Genomic DNA, 21,756 nt, shown 5'->3' with positions numbered 1-21,756 from the left:
ACTCCTGTAATAGCCCAAAGTTGCGCTGACAGTATCAATAAATGAAAAACAAAAATGAAGTGCGCCGCACTGTGGATGACGTTGAAAAACAGTCCTCAAATTCATTCACGAGACTCAGTAGACGGTCTTTCTCGTGGTCTGGCAGAGCGGCGTTAACGTGAATCCGTTCTCTTAGGCTGGGTAACTCAAATTGCTGAGACGATCCGATTTTCAATTTGGCACTGTCAGTAACATCAGTGATTTCGCGAAGAAATGCGATTGTCGTTCCTCGCGGTACATGCCGATACTCGTTGCTAAAGTTTGTTAGCAAAACAACTGAACATTTGTTTCGCAACTGAAGAAGCCCGCTGGCTATACAAATGTGGCGCTCAAGAAGCAGAGACATGTTTGCCTCAGCAATTCCTTCGGCGTCGTCCTCCATGTCGCATCGGACAAAGGTAAGCACGCTGCTCTTGGGTGGCAACGTGACGTGATCGTCAGCTACGCGAAGCGCGATGTCACAGTCGTTGTCATTACTGTACACTATGGCTTGCGTAGTAGCGAAGCATACTCTACACTCTTGCAGGTCGATGATGGCACCGTTCGCCTGAAGGAAATCCATGCCGAGCATAAGGTGCTTTGAACATTCAGGAAGAATGACGAAGTCGCCGATGTACGTGAAGCCCCGAATGTTGACTCGTGCCGTGCACCGGCCCATTGGAGTTATGAGATGCCCTCCTGCAGTACGAATCTGAGTTCCGGTCCATTGCGTCAAAACGTTGTTCAGTATACGCGCGAGATTCTGGCTCATAACAGACGCGTCCGCACCCGTGTCTATTAACGCCGTGACTTCGTGGTCATCTATGTAACTGGTACGTCGCAATATACTGACACCGAACTACACTGCTTTCTCTGCGTCTCAATTACGTCATATCGCGGTCGTCGTAGTGGAGGATCTTCAGCGTTCGCAACGTCAGCGACCTCACCTCCGCAGGTCGCTGGACTCAGTTTTCCCGCGAGGCTGGGCTGGTTGAGCGGCGCCTGGTTGCTCTAGGCGTGAATAGGGGGCTGGAAGACCTGTTTCGGGCGGGTGAGGTGACCGGTGTTCACGGTATCGTGGGGCGAACGAGGTCCTGGCGTCCGCGAGGTAGGTTTCAATCTCCAGGGGGCGTTCACCATTGCGCGTGCACGGCGCATTCAGTGAAAATCCATGGAGCCCAGCCCGGCGGTAAGGACACGCCCTGTAGAGGTGATCGGCTTCACCGCAATGAAAGCACAAGGGCCTCCGGTCTGCGGTGCGCCATACGTCGCTCTTGCGGGGTGGTCGTGTTTCAGCCATGAATGGCGTGCGGCGAGACCTGAAGTCGCCAGTTGCTTGTTCAACGGCGCGCACACCATGAAAGTCCTGGACGTCGCGCACATCGCGAAAAATTGGGGACAACGAACTTCGCGCAGCTTCCGCATACAACATGCGTGGTTGTGACTGCTGTACCTCGTGCTGTGGTGCCTCGCTTCGCTCTGGCACTTGGACTGCCTGCCTGATTTCCTCCCGGACGACCTCAGCCAGAGCGAGTCGCTGTACCGATGCTGGAGCCACCTGAAGCTTTTGGAGCTCTTCTCGAACGATAAGCCTAATGAGCTCCCGCAAGGCGTCGGTATTGTCCAGGGGTATAGCGAGAGAATCACGCGACAGGGTCGACACGTCGCGGTTGTACTGGCTTGTTCGCTGTTGTAGTGCCTTTTCCATTAATACGGCTTCCGCGAGAAACTCTGCAACGGTCTTTGGTGGGTTGCGTATTAGGCCACCGAATAACTCTTGCTTGACACCGCGCATCAAGTTCCTGAGCTGCTTTTCTTCCGGCATGGGCGGATCCGCGCGTCGGAAAAGTCGGCACATATCTTCGACAAACATTGCGACGCTTTCGTGCGCTCTCGCCTGAATTGCAGATTCAGCTCGCTCGTTGCGATCTAGGCTGGCGTATGTGCCGATTAGCTGCCGTCGGAATTCGTCCCATGTCGATAGAGCCGCCTCACGGTTCTCAGACCATGTCCGCGCATAGTCCTCGAGGGCAGAGTAGGCATTGCGTAGCTTGCGCTCTGGAGTCCAGCCGTTGAATTCTGCGACACGCTCAAAGTGATCGACCCAGTCCTCTACTCCTCTACATCCTCGAAGGTGTCCCCATAGAAGGACGTGGGGATTCGCGGCTGGTTGAGGACGACCTCGGTCGGCGCGGTCGAGGAAGAAGATGGAACCGATGTATTCATCCTCCTGACTTGATTGGGTAGAGGCTCGTGCTCAGGCGGCAGTCCTTGAAGTCGGCGGCTTGTCCGTACGTGCACAGGAGTCAGCTCGACCGGACTTCGTACTGGGCTTGTAGACGGTGTTCGATCTGGGAGTAGTGGCATGTACCCCGCACCTCCACCAAAAAAATGTAACGTAGGTTGGAGACGGAGTCTTGCAAAATATACGCTTCTCTTTGATGGCGGGCCAGAACAAGAGTGTGCAGCTTACGCACTTCATCGTCTTTCGTGGCGCCGACCATTGCGCGCGCCGTCCTGCGGTGCGGGAGCCCCACATCTTTGTGTCAATATAATATATTTACATTTGTAATGAATCTCCACTGAGAAGTTGTTCAAACAAACAAAGCCCATGAGGCTCAATAACCTCATGAGATAAGAATATAAACTGCAACAAAATTGCGTGGGAGTGGTTGAGTCAGCGAAATAATTTCAATCATTCGATGGCCGTTTCTGTAACGTCAACTTGCTAGACAACCTAACGTAAAACTGCTTGCTTATTATTCATTAATTAGACCGAAACTTGAACATGCATGTGTTGTTTGGGACCCGTTTACTAAACAAAATATTAAATGTCTCGAAAGGGTACAGAAAAAAGCCGTACGATTCATATATTCTAAATTCTCTCGCTATGATTCCCCCTCACAAATTATGCGTGATAATGGCATCGTAGTCCTTGAGCAGCGAAGGCAACACTTAAGAATTCGATTTCTTACCATGCTTACTAATGGAGACTTATCAATTAATCCTGCATCGTATCTGTCCAGTACAACGTCTAAGATTACTCGACACCATCATCCGAATTCACTAACACCTTATTTTGCACGGACGGATGTATTCAAGTATTCTTTTTTTCCCCGAACTATACCAGACTGGAATAACTCGTTGTTGCCTGTTTCAATTGATTGACTCATTGTACTACTGTTGTGCCTTACCACCCTACTTGATTGAATAATCCATTGTAATATTGTTGTGTTTAACCACCCTGCTTGGACATGTTCTAGGTCTGCAGTATGAAATAAATAAATAAAATAAAATAAAAATATTATTATTCAGTTTTAGTGAACGCATAACAGTCGCCGTGGAAATTGTAGAAGCTGCCGTAATAAAGTCATAATTGACAAATAGAGAAAGAGTACTGTATAAGTCAAGCCGTCGAAACGTATTATTCGGCGTGGAATGAAGTGTCCGTTAGAAACTTTTTATAGAAATTCTGTTGTCTTTTCCGCTGAATCTACATTAATCTCGGCTAAATTTCTGTTGAGATGCAGTTGAAGGCGATGTACAACTTTTGCCAGGATTACGCTGCAGTCAAATGTTAAAGGACCGCTCACGTTTAGCGCCTAAACTGCATTGCGCACACCGCCGCCGACAGATGTCGTTAGTTGTCAGTGTTTTAAATTCGTGGAAACGTTCAAGCTTCATAGCATTCTGCCACCAAACTAATTTGGTCGCCGCGGTCACAAGTCGAACTTAACAGACTAACTGCAGTTACACGCCTTCGGGCGCATTTTTTGTCACACAACGGCAATCGTTATCAATATTGCATGCCCCTAATTATTTCATGATGCGCGCCAAGAATTTACAGCTTACGAACGGCATGCGCATCATCAGCGTGCCAGAGCGTTCTTGACAGGAAAGTAACGAGCGCACAGTCTTCAACAGAGAAAACGAAAGCAAGACTGATGACGATTATTGTTGTCCGACAAAAACCCACAGTGCGAATGGTGCCAGCTCTTTCTTTTTCCGTGTTGCGAATTGGTGCACCCCGCAGCATAATGCCAGAACCATTGAATAAAACCACACCGTATAATGCCAGACAGTTATTAAGTGTTAGTGTCTAAAGTTTTCCTATAAACATTGCCTACAGCGGCGAACAAACTCACCTCCACGCTGTCAGTTTTGAGCGTCCTTATGCAGTCGTTTCCAATATCACAGGCAGTATCCAGGAACTGCGTTTGACAGGAAACAGTAAAACCATTATGTTAGTTATGCGGCTTCCACGCGCAATGGGAATTTGTGGACGCTAAGGTTCTTTTACAAAGGTACTTGCGTTACACGCTGAATGAGTTGAAGTCATTGGAAGTTACATTTATGTACATACTATGTTGCGTTGCGTATTGTCCCGTGCATGCTATGAAGATGTTATGTTGACACCATGCATGCGATGGCATTGCTTGTGTTGAAGCAGTGCACGAGAATGACTCAAACTGACATCGGCCTCTGCGTGTGCTTTCGTGCCCCGGCGCGAAACTTTCTCCCTTCGGGACAACTTGGGCGTATGCGCAGCTCAGCTCAAGTCGGCAGGAGCAGCAACGGCTGATTCGGCGTGCTCACGAAGTCGCGCATGGCAATGGAGCCCTGGACTGAGATCCCACTCATTGAGAAAGAATTTCCGACTTGTTTCCCAAATCAAAGTTTGTTCTCACTCACTCTCTCTCTCTGCCCCCTTATTTATGGCTCAACGCTGTGTCCCATCCACGCTGATTGCCTGGACCCTCCATGGCGTTTTCCTCCGACCAGCTTTCCGACGTCTTCCTCCGCCTGAACAAGTCGGCCGCTTCGGAACGTGAGCACGGAAAAAATGATTGTGGCGAGGAAGAGATGCTATTTTCTGCAACCCTGTAGCTAAAACGGTTCATCACCTTGGGCTGGAGATTCCCTCTCTATCCATGGCGAGACAGATTCCCTCTCTATCCAAGAATTTTTTTTCCCCACGGGAAAGCAATTGCTTGGTACTGTGGACGCTCGCTTGGTCTCCTGCACATGTTTGCGGTGGGCGAAAGGCGTCATCGTTTTCGAGAAGACGTCCTGAAACGTGACAAATTGCCGTCGGAATGGTGGCTCGGTTGCCGGCACACGTTTGCAAGGCCAAATGTTTCCCCGTTTTCTTGAAACCACCCCGAAACGCGACCAGTCGTGCTTGAGGTAGCACTCGGGTTGTTCGGCACAATGCCGGCTACCAGACACAGCTCGTTCGCTACAGCCTTGGCGCCTGCCTACGTAACGTTCGGTGGTTCGGTGCGTTGCCTGGTTGGCATAACACAGACTCGACTGCGTCACACGTTTGAACTTGCACTAACCTCGACGTGCGCCTTTGTCTTGCCTGGTATTTGTACCTATTCTGAAAACCCCGCGGCAGATGCAACCAAAGCTAGCTGACTAGAATGCACCGCTAGCCTGTCGTGTGACTAGGGACTAGTTGTCCTCTACATATTGTATGACTAGGCTTCAAGACTGTCACGTGACGCTCTCTCCTAGTTTATTCTTTCCTCCATGTGTTATAAAAATGCCCACGCGTTTCGTTGCCGTCTAGTGCTTCAAGATGTGCTCGAACATGAGCGGTGGCTTTGCAGCAGACAACGCTCGCTACGCCGAGGAAGGCAGGGCACATATTGTCTGTCTCAGCTTTCAGGGCGCAAGAGTGCGATGCGGACCAGCCAACGCGCACAAAGGACTGTAAACCGCAATTGAAGCCGTACAGGCTACATTCCGCGAGCACGGTCACTTGTCCCTGAAAGATGTGCTTGTGAAACGATGCCGGAATGCAATGCCGCCAAACCGAAACGGGTGACATTTTGCGCCGAATCTCAGCTACTCCACATGTTTTACTAAAAACCGCCGTTGTTGTTTGCTTGGTCTAAGGTAGCTAAGGCCCCTTAGCTTGGTCCCCCCCCCCCCCCACCTCAATGCGCTCCTCGTCTTCAAATCGAGACGGAACACATGGAAGCTCTCGTTACAGAAAACCGGCTTTACATGGAGTGGGATGGCTCGCATTAAATGAACATCGTGGGCGCGCAACGGCGTCGGTACAGCGCACAAATCAGCTAGAGGTATACTAATTCTATGTGTAGCAGACGAGCAGGACCTGTTCGCTAACACACAGGAATGGTACAAGCAAGAATGGTACAAGCAATCGCGATGCCGACAATCACAATCCTACACTCACTCAAAATTTATTTTCGGACAGGACACACACATGCTCTAGCGTCTCACTCGGGCGGGTTTTGCAGCTACCGTAAGCTGCGCCTGAGGCCGCCGCCTCTCCCAATCCTGAGAACTACTCAAAGCGTTTTGTGGCCGCTTCGTCGGCGGATGCTAGCCATCTGCTGTGGCTGCGTCCAGAGACAAAGCAATATGAAAAAAAGTGCCTATAGGTGCTGAGATACGGATATACCAGGCTACACAGTACACGCTGTTAATCGCAGACAATGGATTCAGCACGGCACTTGCCGCTTTTTCACGAAGAAGGCCTGCGCGCGTTCATTAAATGTGCACTGACGACGTGGTGGGCTTACTGAAAGATTGAGAGATTAATGAGGACTGCCTTGCTGACACCGAGCTGCTTCCCTGATGAGCGCACTTCGTCCGACTACTTCCCTGTCTTTTCACTCTAGCTTAGCAGTAGGTAGCATCAAATACCTGACGGTTATGCGGTGTTTTCGGCTTTGCAATCACTTTCGCTGCATGTCGCCCCCAGAAAACATAGCCTTCGATATCTGCTTCTCTTACTCAGAGGTAACCATCGCATGTCACGTGGATGTGCGAAACAACCAATACCTTGCCACGCGGCAACGCATACAAAAAAAGACAGCCACCAATCGCACGTTTCAGCTGGATCTACCATAGCGGATGTTGCTGCAATGTAACTTGGATATTCTCTTTGATATCGAACTTGCGTGTATACTAAGTACATCTGCTGAATGCTATTTGTCGGATGCAGGGTCTCAAAGCAGCCCGAATCTACAAAGGGAACAAAGCACGATAGGTATACTCTCTAGATTCGTGCCACTCTCGTGTGAATTGAACTTGCTTTTCTTCATTTATAAATTTTCCTGCCATATTTTTCACACAGACGCATCGAGAGATGTTACCTTCCCCACAGTCTTCGTATTCGGTAGGCTCTTGACGCAGTGCAGGATACGGGCGCAGTTCTTCATGAAGTGATTAAGCGAACGAGCAAGGTCTCCGGCATACGTGATGGCTGAAAAGAAAGTAAGAGAAGCAGCGATATAAGTACGTTATATAAGTACACTATAGCTGTTTCAATACTCGTCGTAGACGGTGAAGTAGATGGCTAAGCGTACAGCAGCGGTCTTAAGCCTGGTTCCTTTTCTGACGAATACGCCAAGGAAGACTGCTTCGCGAAGACAGCATCGAGGTCAAAGATCATGCAGGATACTTTCCTGCCAAGCAGGACGCTTGGAAATCTCGACGGAAAAGTCGTCTGCACACAAAAAAAGAAACGTAGTCACACTTTCATATTAGCTTACTGTAAGTCTTGTCGAGTCCTTTTCTTTTCTTTAGATTCGCAGACGGAAACAGGTAAAATATGGCGATAATTTGTGCTTTTCTCAACTTTTCTTGACGCCGCGAGATGGCTGCACGTAGTGGAGTCGTCTTCCATGCGACTATCAGACGGTTCACGACGCGTTCCATTACTCGGTCTCGAAGCTGTCTCGGCTGTCTCCTTAGCTGTCTCCGTATAGTGTGTATGCACGACCGGCATCGACATCGGCAAGCAGGCAATCGTCGCTATGCATTCTGGGTAACGCGCCCTTATGAATCACTACTAAGCAGACAAGCAAAGCAGCGTGTGCGACCTCCCAAAACTTGTCACGCTTCATTTGCAGTTATAAGCTGCAAAAGCCGTACGTACACTGAAGCCGAGAAGGAGAAAGCAAAGCAGTATAATAACAGCCTCTGCGACTTTCAATTTTTCAAGATTCCGAAAGTGCGCGTTCAGGAATGCGGCATGACCAAGCAGCTGTCGAAACGGCGGCGACGCGAGTGCATCGCGCACTTCAACAAGAGGGGTGTCGCCGAAAACACGGACAACTGCAAAGTGTGTTCCCGACACTTTTTATCCGGTAGGCAAGTTACGCAACTAGGTTCCCTACTTTGGAACGTTACCCGTTCTTGACAGTGTAAAAAGTGTTTTGGCATCGCATATGTAGGCCTTGCTCTCGGCAGAGCATTGATCTACGCCGAGTGGCCGATTACAATTGGCTGCAGTGTGATTTAACGAACGGAGCATGCGATGAGTGATATTCTTTATAACCTGTCTGTTTCAGGTTGCCCGTCAAGTCTATTTGACGAGCGTAATCCGGATTGGGCCTCATCGAAGCATTCAGGGTATGATGCCAAGAGCACCACCGAAGAACGATAGAGCCACAGAAAGGCACCTTCGCAACGTCATCTTTTCACCGCTGGTAAGTGCCAAGCCACTACACCTTCGACTATTGATTTGTATTGTTTTACCACGTCGGAAAATCGCTACTCCGCGCCATGTTTCTTCACAGCAGTGACCAGCCTTGCTCCCTTTGTACCAGCAGAAGCGACCAGCCCTGCTCCTCCTGTTGCAGCAACCAGTTTTCCCTCCACAGCAACCAGTGCTGATTCCGTTGTAGCAGCAGCAGCGAGCAGCCCTGCTTCCTCTGTATCTATCAGTCGTGCTTCTCCCATTGAAGAACCTTCACCTCACGCACTAGAAAAGGAACTGGATACAAATGTCTGTATGTAAAATCTTCAGGCCAAACTAGCTATCACCAGTGTAAAAACAACTTTCTTCCAGTGAAGGTGCCATGTTTCTAACAGATTTATTGTCATTTATTTTTAATTTTCAGTGTTTGTTACACAGCATTTTCAATAAAAAAACTCCCATTGCTTCCCTCCTCTTATTTGTTTCCTTGTTCTCTTCTGTTAATAGATGCTGTCTGCCAAACGGACATGTCCAAAGAGGACATCAACAAACTTGAGGAGACCGTGGCACGGCACGACTTGCAGCTAGACGCATATCAATATGCTCTTCATTCAGCAAGGTTCACTCAAGAAAGCTTGGAGGACAGTGATGCCAAAGTAGCTTTCTATACTTGGCTTCCTGCATATTTGTCGTTACTTCCCGTTTTCGAACTGTTGATAGACCATATTTTACATTAGGCTAAGCATTCCCTCACCCAGTTTCAACATATGATTCTCTTTTTGATGATATTGACACGTGTACTTATCTGTATCGGGCAACCACGTTTCCCCGCGTAACAAATGTAATCGCACAGCGTGGGACGCGCCTGCGTGTATCCGAAGTTTCTGGAAAGTTATCGATGCTTCTATCCGCTGTCTGTTGTCGCCGAATCTTATGTTATCTGATCTCATCGCGTGACGCGAATGGTGTAGAACTTTGTGGAAGGCACGCGGGTCCGAACGATTAGTCTGGAACATTCGACGACTGCTCTATAAAAGCCGACGCGCTTGACCCGCTGATTAGATTTTCGACGATCGCCGACTGTGTTCGCCGCTATCGTTGTGCTTTAAGTGTAGCCTGTTTTGTGGGCACAGGTTCGCCCAATAAAAGCTACTTTTGTCTTTCACAGTACTGCTACTGTGTTCCTTAACGTCACTACCACGTGACATCTGGTGGAGGTGCTTTTGCTCCATGTACCGGACGCCCCCGACAAGCCGTGATCCAAGCCCGGACCGTAAAGAGAACACCAACGTAGTCACGGACCATCGAGTAAGCCGTCGTCTACAACAGCTGCCCCCGGAACACGGACTTCTACCTGAGAAGACCAAGAAGATCGTGGCCAAGACAACCCCAATGGCTGCCCCAGCGACCCCCGTTGTCCTGCAACAACCTCGGGACCCACCGACCTTCCATGGAGCAGCAACTGAAGACCCGGAATCCTGGCTGGAGACGTACGAGCGAATCGCGACTTTCAACAACTGGGACTCCGACGACAAGTTGCGGCATGTATACTTCGCCCTAGAAGACGCCGCCAGAACGTGGTTCGAGAACAGGGAGTCGACATTGACAACATGGGACCTGTTCCGTACCGGCTTCCTGCGCACCTTTTCAAGCGTCGTGCGCAAGGAAAGGGCCGAAGCTATGCTGGACGCCCGAGTGCAGCTACCTAACGAGAACGTCGCCATATTCACGGAAGAAATGAACCGCCTGTTCCGCCACGCCGACCCGGATATGCCCGAAGAGAAGAAAGTCCGCCTTCTCATGCGTGGCGTGAAGGAAGAACTTTTCGGCGCAATGATACGAAGTCCACCGAAGACCGTAGAAGAGTTTCTTCACGAGGCCACCAGCATCGAGAAGACACTCGAAATGCGGAACCGGCAATTCAACCGCCGCACGAACTCTACCAACTACACAGGAATTCAGTCACTGGCCACCGACGACCTGCGCGAGACTATCCGAGCGGTCGTGCGGGAGGAACTACAAAAGCTGTTCCCGTCACCGCAGAGTCAAGTGGCTTCGATTGCCGACGCCGTACGTGAGGAGCTCCAACAACAACTCGGAGTAGCCCCTGAATCGCCGCAGCCTCAGCCGCAAGCCATGACATACGCCGCTGTAGCCCGCCGTCACGTTCCCCCTCCGCGCCCACGGCAGGGCCCAGTGACGACACAGTTCCGTCGTCCACCACCAACCCCGCCGCCAGCACGCCAACCCGTCACCCCACGCGGCATTCCAAGGAAGACTGACGTTTGGCGCGCCCCTGACCGTCGCCCGCTTTGCTATCACTGCGGAGAAGCCGGGCACATCTACCGCCGATGCCCATACCGGGAGATGGGACTCCGAGGGTTCGCCGTGAACGCGCCGCGACCACAGATTGGCGAACGACCTCGCGATATCGCCGACTACCTCGCCGCCACTCAGTGGAGCCCTCGACGACCGTCCCGTTCGCCGTCAACAGGCCGTTACCTGTCGCCGCAGCGCCGACCATACACTGGCCCAGCCCGGGGCCGGTCTGCGAGCCCATATCCGGAAAACTAAAAGCAGCAACCGATGGAGGTGCGGTTGCTGTTCGTCGAACTGACGAATATCCTCCGACGCCGACGGAGACGCCGAAGAGACCATCTCCACGACGTAATAATGACACGCCGCCGTCCCGACGAAGTCAGAAAGCCAAGACTACACCGACAAATGACTACGTGACGACGCGACGTTCCAGCTTCAGTTTAACACGACGCAGCCGTGATCCGACGCCAAGACCCAACTGCAACGCCAGACGAAGACACCACCGACAAGGCCAGCAGGATTACTACAGCCGATCAAGCCTCCTCACCGACCTTTTCAGCAGATCGGGATGGACTTGTTGGGACCGTTTCCGACATCAACTTCCGGAAATAAGTGGATCGTAGTAGCGACGGACTATCTCACCCGCTTCGCTGAAACTAAAGCTCTACGGAAAGGCAGCGCAGCCGAAGTGGCGAAATTTTTCGTCGAGAACATCCTGCTGCGACATGGTGCTCCAGAAGTCCTCATCACCGACAGAGGAACGGCTTTTACAGCAGAGCTCACGCAAGCCATTCTGCGATACAGCCAGACAAGTCACAGGAGGACAACTGCCTACCATCCGCAGACGAATGGTCTCACGGAGCGCCTGAACAAGACCCTCGCCGACATGCTAGCAATGTACGTCGACGTCGAGCACAAGACGTGGGATGTGGTCCTGCCGTACGTAACATTCGCTTATAACACGGCGGTACAAGAAACAACACAGATCACGCCATTTAAGCTGGTTTACGGCAGGAACCCGACGACGACGCTCGCCGCTATGCTGCCGCACGTCACTGACGAGGAAAATCTTGACGTCGCTTCCTATCTCCAGCGCGCCGAAGAAGCTCGACAGCTCGCCCGCTTACGGATCAAGAACCAGCAGCGTACCGACAGCCGACAGTACAACCTGCGACGACGCTTCGTCGAGTACCAACCCGGCGACCGTGTTTGGGTATGGACCCCGATACGCCGACGAGGACTAAGTGAGAAGCTACTGCGACGCTATTTCGGACCCTACAAGGTTATCCGACGTATTGGCGCACTGGACTATGAGGTCGTGCCAGACGGCATTTCGCTATCACAGCGGCGCCGGTCACGACCTGAAATAATCCACGTTGTGCGACTCAAGCCGTACTACCAGCGTTAATGAACTTTGGGGCTTCGCGTAACTGACCTTTGGACTTTGTTTCTTTTCATTGTTTTGTTACTTATGTTTAATAGGTGTCCTTTTGTGTTTCACTCTCTTATATTTATAGCATCGGGACGATGCTTTTTAAGAGGGGGGTATTGACACGTGTACTTATCTGTATCGGGCAACCACGTTTCCCCGCGTAACAAATGTAATCGCACAGCGTGGGACGCGCCTGCGTGTATCCGAAGTTTCTGGAAAGTTATCGATGCTTCTATCCGCTGTCTGTTGTCGCCGAATCTTATGTTATCTGATCTCATCGCGTGACGCGAATGGTGTAGAACTTTGTGGAAGGCACGCGGGTCCGAACGATTAGTCTGGAACATTCGACGACTGCTCTATAAAAGCCGACGCGCTTGACCCGCTGATTAGATTTTCGACGATCGCCGACTGTGTTCGCCGCTATCGTTGTGCTTTAAGTGTAGCCTGTTTTGTGGGCGCAGGTTCGCCCAATAAAAGCTACTTTTGTCTTTCACAGTACTGCTACTGTGTTCCTTAACGTCACTACCACGTGACAATATTGAGGCTGGGCTGTCAGCTACAGGACCTTGCATACCGTTTCTGTATATCGCAGCCAACAGCATCACGTATCTGCGAAAGGTGGCTGATCATCTTTTTCAACCACATTGGTCCATTGATACGCTGGCCAGACAAAGAGCAGATCCAGAAAACAATGCTGGTGGCTTTTGTTGACAACTTGGGCTTCAAGGTTCGGGTGATACTTGACTGCTTTGAGATAAGCACCGACAGGCCAAGTTCCTACCTTCCTCGAGGAGAGACATACATGGTATCAATATAAGCAACAGAACACTGTGCGATTTTTGTTGGAGATTAGTTCCCGGAGGGCGGTCACTTTTCTTTCGGATGAATATGGAGGCCGTGCCAGTGATAAAAGAATAACGAAAGAATGTGGGGTGCTGGATCTTCTAGAGTTCGGTAATGTTGTACTGGCTGACAGGGGATTTTTGACAGCAGAAAGTCTATGCATGTGCCACGCTACCGTTGCTGCATCTGCTATCACTAAAGGAAAAAGGCGACTGTCCAGTAGTGATGTCGAGGTGACAAGGTAGATAGCGAATGTGAGGATGCATGTTGAGTGGGCCATAGGCATGGTAAGAAACAAGGACACCATCCTGAAGGGCAGCTTGCCCGTTGAAGTTCTAAAGTGTGAGAAGCACGGCAAGTCTCAGATTGACAAGATTGCATGTGTTTGCTGTCCACTCACAAATATCTGCTATATCTGTCGTGCCATTCGTCTAAAGAGATCTGAACTATGGAAGTTTGTCGTGCAAGCCGAGGGTAAGGCCACTGTGAATGTTTGTGGGTAAAGGCCTGAGGCTTTTTAAAACAAAGGAGAAAGGGCACTGCGGGAACAGCAGACACGCCTTACTTAGTACAAGCGCACTAACTGAAGTAGAACATGATGAAGCCAAAAGAATGATACTACATAATTGGATAACAAATACTATTGGGCTCAAGATGACTTCCAACGCTTGTGCGCGTGGCCGCAACGCTTCCAGGATGCGTGGTGGTGTCAGGAAGCAGCGCGTTTGGAAACAAAAGGGAAAAGTTTCTTCCATTGTGACAATCAGCTGCATCCCCTGGACCCTCCAAGTGCTTTATGTTCCTTTCGAATGATATTGTGCGTAAATGTGTTGCGGCCGTGGGCGCACGCATTGCAAATCATGTTCACCGTGACCGTACATGTGGTTGATTGTGCCAACGCCGAGATGCGGTGTTTACTATTGTTCATTGCAACATTGGTGCACTGTGCAGCTTCGAGCTCGGGGCATCAGCAGTTGTCACTCCTGTCGTAAGGAGTGTGCGGGGCAGTGGCCAATGAGCTAGGGGTAGGTGGCGGCTGTCCAAAGTTATCGTGTCATTGCAGCTCAGCAAATGCTGCGGAGAAGATCAACGCATAGAGTCATGCGCTGACAAACGCTATTGTGTTTGCTCTGTTCGAATACTTAGACGCCTGTGCACTAAGGATACATCAGTTTTCTGACCTTCAGAAAGACTTGCAAAGATGGGGTGCATACACACCGCTGACGAGTGACATCACCATACCATATTGCGGGGTCCCAGGTCTCCGACAAGCCCCCAGCACCGAACTGCTTGTCGGAAACGAATGTACAGGGTCATCCACTTCTATTTTGAACACCTATTCCATCAAATGTTGGATACTGGCGAACTAATGAGCTTGTACAGACAGCGCAGAGAGTGGTCATGATTGTTGCGCTTCTCTCGTGTGTTCAGTTAAGTATACATAACTCTCGTGTGACGCTCTGCAGAGTTGTGATTTCATCACGCACTCCTGTGTTCAAACAAAGAGTGGGCGACCCTGTACATCGGAGTAGATTGTAGTAGATACTGCATCCCAGTTTTGAGGTGAAAAACCACACATACTTGTCACCCAGCTATGTACTCTCATTTCATGCCTCACTCCATGTGTAGCGCATCACGGCATCTCCTTGCTTTGTTTGTACTTGGCAACGGATGTCTGCGGTTTCATCAGTGTTATTTTTTTTTCCTTATTGTTAGTAATAAAGCCCTTCCCCTTATGTATTAATGGTGACATCTGCCGACTTGAGCGACAAACCTGCACATCGAGGCTCGTTGAGCTTTTCCAAACGCCCACCTTTAACACAAACTATCACCTATATTATCATATCATCTTATGTCCAATAACCCTGCGCTAGCGGTGTCTATATTACCCCCTAACGCTTACTTATATCATTCACCTGCTGGACTTGCTGCTGCCCCCAGAAATGGTTGCCCCCCCCCCTTTTTTTTTTTTGGAAACCATTCCACTTTTAAAATGATCGGTAATCTTGCCTTTGCATTGGCTGCCCTATCGATGCCCTTATATTTTACTCGATTTAAGCTAGACATCAACTCGCATTTGTTCCCCGACTCTATTCTCTGTCTCTTAATGTTACATGTCACTTTGCTTTCCAAAGCTTGTCGCACTACCCACATTTCCCACAACCTTGCTCTGGAGTATGCTATTTGAAAATTGCATGCCATATCTTGAGACCAATGGTATCGTTTCACCAATTCATGTGTGTTTCTGTTGAAGCAAAAAGAATGGCCAGCTTGATTTTCATGTGTTCTCCTTCAATTTGCGAAAAAAAAATGTGCATCAATATTCATAAGTTTTCAAACTGTTCCAATCACAAGTTTGCTTTATTTTGCTTCAAAACATGAATACATTTGCAATCACAGCATGGCATAGTTTCCAATTATTTTTGGACAAAACAGCTCTGTTGTGTCTAAGACCAGTGAAGTAAAAAAGTTTAATGTGTTACATGCATAAAGCAGGTGTGCATGGGGACCCGAAGCATCTTAATGGACAAGACTTTTCTTTTTCAGAAATAATGGCATCTGACACACAACTTAAGCTCCATACCACCGCACTACCGCTGGAAAATTAGAATGTTACTTAGGAGAGTTGAAGAAAGCTTGAAAATGAGAATTATGGGACCTAGTAAACCTCGTGGTGACGCAACTCTTGTGCTCACAGCATTGCGCTGTTCACAGAACAACAGTAGTCGGCCCTGCAAAAGCTATGTTTGGCTGCGAAATGTCAACACACTTGGACATGCTATACCTGAGATGGAACCACTGCTGACAGAAGAAAACGTGCACAAGAACTGCCAGGTGGATGTTACGGAACGGTAATGATAAGATGGTTTCTTCCAGGGGCTATGTGGACGCCTGGAATCCTAATGAAGACAGTGGATTGATGTGCATGATTGGAACAGTACTCTATAAAGACTGCTTTGTGTCTATTCGATTAAATGCAAAGCTGTGGTCTGTCGACCAGCAAAGAAAAGCATTAGCAACTCTTGGGAAGAGGGATTTAACAAGGTGAGCAAACTGATTACTGTGGCTTTGTGTCTCTCTGACACATGCTTCTCTTCCTGATGTCACGCTAGTCTCCCTCAAATGAGCCGCCGAAGTGAACGCTGTTCTGTCTTCCCTCAGCTCGCGTTTTGTGTAACTTCACTGATTAAGCCAATAAATACATCACAGTAGCAAAAGGTATCAAGCAGCCCACATGTCACAACCAGCAAGTGAGCATACAGAGGCAGGGAACTAAGTGGCTCGTTTAGAAATATACACGAAGGAAACCAGCACTCAGAGAAACCAGGGTAAACACAGCAGCGTTCTTTTTTTGTGTTTGTCTTGGTAATTACTTCAAAATAATAATGCAATCATTTATGAAATAAATATAAGCGATTAGAAAGTAGAAGAACAAACAACCATGCACCGCCAGTGGTATGGTCGTTTTTTCTTCTACTTTGTGCAGTAGCATGCTGCCACTCTGTTTTTTCCACATTCGGCGACGCTCAGTGCGCGGACGATCCGAATGGCGCACCGGGAAATTTTTCGATGACATGGCTCCGGGCGCAAGGCGGCGCTTTTTCCACCTTGCCGCAAAAGAAACAAATGTTATGCTGGCCACTTACGGCCAACGAACAGTGCTCAGCAATGGATATATATATATATATATATATATATATATATATATATATATATATATATATATATATATATAGCCATGCGTCGCGCAGTTTCTTTGGAATAAAAGTGAAAGCTCACGCCCTGCTCCTTCGCGTAGGTAGCGCACTGCGGCACTGCGCACTAAAGTACCATGCCGCCGATAACTTTGAGCGCACTTACCCAGCTTGCGTAATCTGTAGGTGTTCGCACACATGCAGGGAGCGCAAAGGAACGCTGTTCCAAAAAGAAAAAATTCAAAGGACGCTTAAGCTTCGCCTTTAAGAGCGGAACGCGACAGCATTCCACTCTTAAATCCCTGACTGCTTCTCACGCTTCCCGGCAAATGCAGCTTATGTAACCATAATATTTAGCGCGAAACGTTGGCGGCGCACGCAGGCTTTCTAATAGAAACGCGGCCCCTTGCATGGGCCGCGATGCAGCGAAGGCGAGCGCCATCTCGAATTGTTTAAAGAAAGCGGACGCGCCGCTTTGTCGACTCCGAGATATTTACGCGCCGGCATGCGCAAATGGCGGACGCCGTCTCCGGTCTATGCATTGTAGAAACTCTGGAAAACAGGTTTGTTTGACTTTTCGCGTAACAGAATTATGTTTTCTCGTATATTCAAATTACAATCCGACAGCTATCATTCCTGTAGGTTGCGTGTAAGTTATAGTTTATATTTCCACATATTTTAGCTTCAGAAATTCGATTCAGTCAATTTTTTGTCACATCAAAGGTCTGGGTATGCGTGATACGAAACGCTTTTTGTCGGAGCGACGTCCGACGCCGGACACCGACACTAAATATTTTGTGACATGGGCTCCTTAACGCTTTCGCGTTAATACTAGGCAATGGCAGTTAAAAAACGTGTTACAACCGCCCGCTTCCCATCACCGGAGTAAGCTGGGATCACGTGGTCGAAACTTGCACGTCAAAATGGCCGCAACACCCGAATCTCCAGTGGTAGGCCTCGCGCCGGATACAGAAGTAATAGATGGCGTCCAAATTAACGGCCCAGCGATTGTTTCCTCTGAGTCACAGAAACAGATCTCGAAGGCTAAGCCTTCGCAGGGTGTATAATCCCGAAGTGATTGAGGAGCCACAAACACATCACAGCCACCGTGTTTTAGACATCACCTATTCACCAACTGTGGTCGAACAAGGGATGTTGCGAGCTGTGCTGACAGGGTCAGCTTGTCAAAAAAGACATGTCCTTTCTCAATGAGCGTGTTGGCGCGCACTATTTATTCCAGCGACAACTTCTGTCAAAGAAACTTCACACATTATGCGGTTAGGACTCGCAGATATTATTATGGCAGAAGTATCCGCGTAGGCTTCTTAGTACAGATAACTTCTTGCGGTTCAGCGGAAAATTAGAGGGACGGTGTATCGTTCAGAACACGTCTTTGGATTGCGGTGTGAAATAGAAGACAATGTGCCACATTGACCGAACCGAGCATGTTTTAACGCGAAAGCGTTAAGGGCCCCGTGTCGCCGAAAATCCGGCGTCGGTGTCCCGCATCCCGTGTCTGGCGCCCAGCGTCGGACGTAGCTTCGGCAAAAATTTAGAACCACGCCTACTTAACCACGCCCTCCATGTAGCGCAAGAAAGTTACTCAATTGAATTTCTCAAGGTAAATTACGCAGAAAAACCGTGAAGCACGACTTACAAGCTAGATACACGATACCGTCGGATTGTAGTTCGAATATACGAGAAAACACAATTCTGTCACGCGGAAACTCAAACACAAATCCCTTCCATAGCGTTTTCCAGCTGCCGTTTGAGGTCTGTCTTAGTATGAGCGGCGCGGCCCCCTTGGTGGACCGTCAAAAAAAGAACCACAAAGCTCGCCCTCGTGCACAATGATCGCCGCCAGCGTTTCCCGGTAAACATTACGGTTACATAAGCTGCAATTGCCGGGAAGCGAGAGAAGTACTCAGCGATCATATAAAGCTATCGCGTTCCACTCTTACAGGCGAAGCTTAAGTGTCTTCCAACTTTTTCTTCCATAAGAAGGAAATACATTTTTGCTTTGGCTCTAAAAGCGACGCAAGAGTGACCTATGACGTCACTTTAAGGTAGAACAGCGTGAACTAAACATTGTGCCATCATGTGACCTAACGGTATTTTGCTTAGACACATTGATGCATTGCTTATAAATGTATTTTATGCTCTTCTGCCAGTTTTTATTTGAATCGGAGAGTGTTTCCTTTCTAAATCGGCGCTGCCATCGTGTAGATAAACAGAATGGTGCACCAATGGGTCTCAACATGTGCCCTCTCGACATGTCGGAGCGCAACAGTGAGGGTAGCGTTGCAGAAGAGGTGGGAGGGTCGCTGTTCTTTTCAGGATGACGAAAATGCGTTCTGCTTTTAAGACGTGCCGGCGTTGTCACAACACTAGTGTCGGCATTCCGTGTCACAATGTGGCAGCTGCACCGCCGCACAATAAGCCTTCGATTTCGTCAGCAGCGCCAACGGAAAGACACAGACTATACAGAATGCGCCTGTCGAAAACACCTCAGAAGCTATAGCTGACCAAGAAAATGTATCAAATGACTTAAGCTAACGATTACGTGCTGAGCGCGGCCATAATTATCACAATATCAGTGTTTAGCTCAACGTAACGATTTCTGCAGAAACACTGTATGTGAGTCCAGTTTCTCACTTTTACCGGCATTGCATTGCCACCACGTCCGTTAATCAATATTGCGGGCGTACAGTCGCAGCTATGAAAGTGGCCACGCAGGTAAAATAAAAATCGGGTTTAAAATTTTCTTCTCACTTTCCCAAGAAACTCCTGCACGAATGGTAGACTTGCTATTGCGCTATAGAAGAGTAGGTCATAGAAAAACAGCGGACAATCCCTCTAAATCATTTTTTTAGTTTTTCTCGAACCTAAACTAAGCGAAAGTTCTACCGAAACTTGCAAGCGCTTCATGATAGTAACGGCCGAGTTGACAAGTACAGCTGCAAAGTGCACTGCTAGAATTGCCTTCGTCGACTTGCGACAGCACAGGGGCGACCATGAAGGGTTACGGCGTGAAGTGATTACTACCCTCCGCATGGTTTAAGGAACACTAAGGAGAATAATTATTTCAGATCTTTTTGCAAGTTCTCCTGCTGGGTACAATGACAGAAAAGCGGAGTACTCTTAGCGTAAGAGGCTTCACCTACACAATGCGAAACTTCGGCCGAAATTGCCTAGCACTTCATGGTAAACGAGTGAGTTGACAAGTACAGCTGTATAATGCACTGCCAGAATTGACTGCGTTGACTTGCGGCAGCAGAGGAGCGACCATGAAGGGTTACGGCATGAAGTTATTATCACCCTTCGCATGCTTTAAGGAACACTAAGCAGAATAATTATTATACACGTATTTGCGAATTATCCTGCTGGGGACAATTCTAATAAAGCGGTGCGCTCTTAGCGTAAGAGGCTTCACAAGCCCGAAAATAAAAAATATAAAGTCATAAAAGGTGGCTGGCCGTACCTCCTTCGAAGAATACGGCATGATGTCACAAATTTTGAAGGCATCTGCATGAACCTAACCATTTCTTTACCAAAAAATCTAGACTGTTTTGTATTCCACAAGAGCCAGAGACTGATCTCAGTAAGTTTCGAGAATATTTCGCCATAGAGGCTCAAATTAAAAAAAAAATGCTTTCATTTCCATGACAACACATGACGTAGCTTTGGAGCTTGGATTTGGGGGCGAAATTAAAAGATAAATGAAAGTTCGACCTTTATTGTTTTCGAACAATTACCTGGGTACAACAAATTTACTCAAATATTTTAAGAATACTGTATCAGTTATTTCAATTTAGTGGTTACTTTGGTGTCCCTTTAAAGTGCACTTTAAATAATAAAGTGCTTATCTGCAGTAACAAGCTTATCTTGTAGCTTATCTTGTGTAAAAGTAATGACACCAGAGATGAATGGGTTCATGTAATCCAAGGGCAGATATGAGCTTTCTTTCACTCTTTCGCTAGAAAAGTTTATTTATGCTCTTAAATAATTTTTCGTTCGAATAAGTTCGCAGGTGAGGCTGAAATATACTATTTTCTAAATTATCATCGTTTATTTCCGAGCCGTTATGACTCCGCATTAGCCGGTCCAAACTGGTTCGAACCGTTTTATTTGTTCTCCGAAACTGAACCTGAACCGAACCGCAAAAGATGCAGAAGCTCAACCCAAACTGAAACCGAAAGCTTTTCCCTTCAACTCCCTGCTTTTGTGTTCTACACATCTCTCCCACTTGTCCACGCCCTATGTCCTGGTGTTCGAACTTCATAATAGAGCCTTCGAAATGTAAGGTTCACACTTGTACGGGCCTCTCCGTGAACTTCTCGGTATACGTACCATCGCCAGGACGGGGCTCGCAGTCGTTAAACCCGGCGTGAGCAGCGTAGAACAGCCACGTCACTAAAACAAGGACAGCAGTCATGGCCTCGCTTCGGCAGCACGGACGAAATGAGTGGCCGATCACTGCAGCAGATGGGAGGTGGTTCCACGCGGAAAAACGATGATATATAAAGACGGAAATTGTGCACGCGCTGCAAGTACGCCTGATTCAACAGCATGTACCGCGTGTCCCAGCGAACGTTCGACAAGATCTCGAAAGAAGCAAATAAGAAAGAAAACTCCGAGGAGACCTCAGAAACCAGCAATGTAGATTTGAACGCCGCTAAGCGGTCCCTGGAGTTTATCGCTGCGAGTAATGTTTTCGAGTTGCTGCGGGGTATGGTATCGAGTTTTGTGATTAAATCGGTGGGGGGGCATTTTTAAATGCGTAGCATTTCTTCCTGAAAAATTGCCGCTTTTACAGTGTCTGTCTGTCTGTCTGTCTGTCTGTCTGTCTGTCTGTCTGTCTGTCTGTCTGTCTGTATGTATGTATGTATGTATGTATGTATGTATGTACGTATGTACGTACGTACGTACGTATGTATGTATGTATGTATGTATGTATGTATGTATGTATGTATGTCTAGCCGCCTACG

The 21,756-nt window shown here is 48.4% G+C and overlaps 1 protein-coding gene across 1 annotated transcript in view; it reads right to left on the bottom strand.

Moving 5' to 3' along the window:
- LOC129382765 (uncharacterized) overlaps window positions 1-21,200 on the bottom strand; it is a 50,697-nt gene extending 29,497 nt beyond the window's left edge. Inside the window, exons 1-3 of the mRNA XM_055066943.1 lie at window positions 21,119-21,200; window positions 7,152-7,261; window positions 4,164-4,229 (exon numbers count right to left, since the gene is read on the bottom strand). Coding sequence (XP_054922918.1) covers window positions 4,164-4,229; window positions 7,152-7,217 — 132 coding nt within the window. The 5' untranslated portion in view covers window positions 7,218-7,261; window positions 21,119-21,200. The remainder of the gene's footprint in view (window positions 1-4,163; window positions 4,230-7,151; window positions 7,262-21,118) is intronic.
- Between the last annotated feature and the right edge of the window lie 556 nt (window positions 21,201-21,756).

This window comes from Dermacentor andersoni, chromosome 6 (assembly GCF_023375885.2).
Source record: "Dermacentor andersoni chromosome 6, qqDerAnde1_hic_scaffold, whole genome shotgun sequence".
Classification (NCBI taxonomy): Eukaryota; Metazoa; Arthropoda; class Arachnida; order Ixodida; family Ixodidae; genus Dermacentor; species Dermacentor andersoni.
The sequence above is the reverse complement of the archived record's forward strand: the minus strand, read 5'-3'. Positions and strand labels throughout refer to the sequence as shown.